Source organism: Coenobita brevimanus, chromosome 51 (assembly GCF_032717465.1).
Source record: "Coenobita brevimanus isolate Jiangsu-jjx chromosome 51, ASM3271746v2, whole genome shotgun sequence".
Classification (NCBI taxonomy): Eukaryota; Metazoa; Arthropoda; class Malacostraca; order Decapoda; family Coenobitidae; genus Coenobita; species Coenobita brevimanus.
Genome location: NC_137004.1, coordinates 9844140 through 9848366, shown reverse-complemented (window position 1 = coordinate 9848366; position 4227 = coordinate 9844140). Strand labels below are relative to the sequence as shown.

The 4227-nt window shown below is 52.4% G+C and overlaps 1 protein-coding gene across 1 annotated transcript; it reads left to right on the top strand.

Moving 5' to 3' along the window:
- The first annotated feature begins 585 nt into the window (after positions 1-585).
- LOC145400167 (uncharacterized) lies at positions 586-3896 on the top strand. The gene is made up of 3 exons (XM_080272680.1): positions 586-715; positions 929-1730; positions 1772-3896. Exons 1-3 carry the CDS (start codon positions 586-588, stop codon positions 3894-3896), a joined length of 3057 nt encoding a protein of 1018 aa, XP_080128806.1.
- The last annotated feature ends 331 nt before the right edge of the window (positions 3897-4227 follow it).

The window sequence follows — 4227 nt, the reverse complement described above, 5'->3', positions numbered from 1 at the left end:
AGGCCTCAAGAACACCTGGACAAGAATGCAGGAGCCCCCAGCCACCGACATCACACCCCCTCCGGGGAGAAAGGGAGACCTCGATCCAGATCACCACTTTCCACATCCACTCCATCAACCGGAATGACCTAAACACTGCAAGCCACCCCCATACCTCACAACAAATCACCTCCCCTTCCACATCTCTTCGCATACTGCGGTGGAATATCAACGGTGCCTCTGCAAAACGTTCTCTGCTCGAGGAGGCTGCCCATAAAGACAACATCGATGTCTTCCTCCTGCAGGAAACTCTTCTTAACAAGCGCCAACAACTGCGGTTGAGGGGTTTTATCCCCTTCCTTCTTCCCTGTGCTCGTGGCGGTCCCCGTGGCTGTGCCATCCTCGTCAGAAACGATATCCCTGCAATAGTCATCCACCCCCTCCCAGACTGTGGACCCAGAGCTGAAATTCAGGGAGTAGAACTTACCCTGAGAAACGGAAATCTAAAAATCTTCAACGTCTATCGTCCGCCTGCAGCCGATCTACACCTGGGAGAGCTTTTCTCCCTTTCACAATCAGAGGAAATATTCATAGGGGGGGACATGAATGCCCACCACGTGCCTCGGATCCCGAAGCCCAGCTAACCCAACAGGACGCCACATAGCTCTAGTACTTGAAGAAACCCCGACCATATCAATCCTCAACAACACCAACACCCCTACGCACCTACAGGGAGGTAGGCTGGATCTCTCCCTTGTTTCCTCCACTCTCGTTCCTCGATCCACTTGGGAGATCCACCCCACCTTAACATCAGATCACCACGCCATCCTCTGCTCCCTAGGAATCACTCCTCTACCGAAGCCCCCTGGGCCCCCCCCACTTTGGAACACGAAATAAGCAAACTGGGGCTTATTTACAAACACCCTAGACCACCACCTCCTTACCCTAGACCCCTCACCTGACCTTGACAGCCATGCCAACCAAATCACGGAGGCTTTCCAGGCGGCGGCAGACACAGCAATCCCCATCACCGGTCCTCCAAAACACTTCCACAAAGACCATTGGTATTATAACCCTAGGGTCAAAGAGCTCAACCACCATCTAAACAGAGCTAAAAAGATCTACCGCTCCAACCCCACCCCCGATGCACTAAGATATCTCCAAAGTGTTATCAGGCACTCTATAGCGGAGAAGAACAGCATAAAAGAGCAGAAATGGCTGGAGTGGTGCCAATCTCTGGGATCTCACACCAATCTTGGATCAATTTGGAGGAAACTAAAAGCAGTCTCTAGCCCTCCCACTGCCCGCCCCCCGACCCACCCCAACTCCCGTGGAAAAGCTGAGGACATGGCTGAGGCCTTTGCCCTTAGAACCTCCCCCCACCAACTCCCGCTCTCCACCAGACGCAAACAAGATGACCTACACCAACACAGAGCACATCTGATCCACATTAATAAAAACACCCCAGCCGAGACAGACTGCCCTTTCACCATACACGAACTAACACACACCTACAAAACTAGCACCGACACCGCTCCAGGTTCAGATGGGATTACTTACAGCATGCTTTCACATGCGGGTCCAGTGACTAGGAAGGCCTTCCTTGACCTCCTCAACCACTCCTGGACCCTCGGACGTATACCCTCGCAGTGGAAGCGTGCTGTAATCCACCCCATCCCTAAACAAAACGACCCAACAATCCCCGTCCTATCTCCCTTCTCAGTTGCCTTGGCAAAACTGCGGAGCGAATGGTTCTCCACCGTCTGACTTGGTCACTGCCTCCCCCACACAGCCACATCTTCGCCTACATCAAGGGCAAAGGTGCCTCAGAATGCCTCAGCTCCTTCCTGTCTGAATTCCGAGGAGGCAGAGGTCTAGCTGTCTTCATAGATCTCGAGAAGGCCTTCGAGCTAGCATGCCCAGAGGCTATCCTCGCAACCCTGGCACGCAAGGGAGTGAGGAGTCGCCTCCTTTGCTGGCTCGAAGACTTCTTCCGAGATCGTGAAGCTGCTGTCCGCTTCCAACGATTCACCTCTTCCTCCCACAAACACCAAAATGACACTCCACAAGGCAGCATTCTCAGTCCAACCCTATTCAATGCCCTTGTGGAGTGCCTCCTACACATCGACTTTGGACCTGGGATCAGACTGCTGTGTTATGCAGATGATCTAGCCCTCGCCATCCACAGAGGTCCTTACCATGCTCAAGGCCAGAAAGCCCTCTCTAAAATACACTCAGCGTGCCAAGAACTCGGCCTCAAAATTAACGCCTCCAAAACAAAGGCCCTCCCTATCAACATCAGACCTCCCATCAACCAACTGAGCCTCGGGCAAACGCCCATTGCATACGTTACCACACACAAATACTTGGGCGTGACCATCGATTCCCACTTCTCTTTCAGACCCGAAGTTGCACGCCTGAGAGATAAAACCAAAACCAGGATCTCGGCACTGAGAGCTCTAGCAGGTAAAGGGGGCGGAGCCACCTTTAAGGTCCTCCGCCTCTTTTACATGCAGACCATCAGATCAGTCATAGACTATTCCGCACCTGTTCTCCCAGCAATCGATGCAGGACACTCCCAAAAACTAGAAGTCATACAAAATGAAGCCATGAGGATCATGTCCGGCTCTCCGAGGTGGACAAAGCTTGTCAACCTCCGCCTCGAGTGTGACCTCATTAGCCTTAACCTCCGCATCCAAACTCGTGTTGCTACCCTTGCCACCAAACTAGCCCGCAGTGCATCTCCACTCCCCCTTTTATCACGAATCAAAACATCAGTAGGCCTCCACCCTGAGATACTCACGGGTAGCTGGCTCCACAGCACAGCCAGAGCCATCCACGCCCTCGAGACATCCTCATTCATAAATCAAGCCCCTGACTCTCTTGGCCCCCACTATCGCCCCCAAGCCCCATGGGACCCCCATTTGTGCAAAACAGTCATCACCAATACACCCCCTAAATCACACACCCCCAGCCAGCAACTCCGCCAAGAAGGCCTACAGCGCATCCACACCATCACCCCAAAGGATGCAGTCACTTACTATACTGATGGCTCTGTCTCTGATGGTCGAGCAGCTGCAGCCTTTGTCTGCGAACAAAGAGCACAGGGTTTCCGCCTAACCAACGGAGCTTCCACACTACAAGCGGAACTGGTGGCAATAGCATCTGCACTAAAGGATGCCCTGCTCCATAACCCTTCATCCGCTATCATCATTCACTCCGACTCTATGGCAGCCGTCCACACCCTTAGACAGCCTCTTCCCACCGACAACATCTTCATCGTCACAGACCTACTTGCTACAACCCAGCAAATACAGGATGCAGGGGGATCAGTCATTATACATTGGATCCCCAGTCATGTAGGCATCAGGGGCAATGAAAAGGCAGATGACACTGCGAGACAAGCAACATTACGCCCCACCATTGACATAGAGACAGCACAGAGCTTCTCAAACATCAAGAGGCAAATTCAACATCGCGCAAAAGCCCTCAGCCGAGAAGACCACAATCAGGAAGTACAGCTCGGCTCTCCTTCTGCAATGTGGTTTGCCCAGGCCACTCAATACGCGCCACTCAAACCACCTCTGCCAAAAGACAATCGCTTGCTTAACCAACTCCGCCGCCTCAGATTGGGATACCCCAGCATCCCTGAACTAGAAACAGCAAGCGACCCCCCTCCCACAGAATGCGAGCACTGCCAAGCCGACACCCCTTACCCACTGCTCCATTACCTTCTTCGCTGCCCAGTCACCTCCCGCCTCAGGGCAAAATCCACCTACCCTAATCCTGACATTCCTAGAGCCCACACTGCGGCAATCCCACTCAGCACCCTCCGAAAGACCGCAGCCAGCATCGTTGCCACCGCCCCATTCAGTGCCCTCCTTCAAGTGGTGCAAAGCACGCACCCTCCACCCTAATTTTAATTAATTAATTTATTGATTTATTATTATTATTATTATTATTATTATTATTATTTTATTTTTTTTTTTTTTTTAATATAAAGCCTAAGAAACAGAGTGTGCACAGGGCGGCACGTCCGCCCTGTTCACACGGCCTGTCTTCCCCATTCACACCAAAGCCTAACCCCACTGACCGGGCTAATGTATGGCCCGGCCTCCACTATAGGTGGAGGAAATCTTAAAACGAACGAACGAACGCGTCGTGGTCACTCTCAGCCGAGCTCTCGCCGAGGTAACAACTCTGCTTAGTGAAACGTGGATTCCCGGCTCCATAGACTTTCTCAGCAAT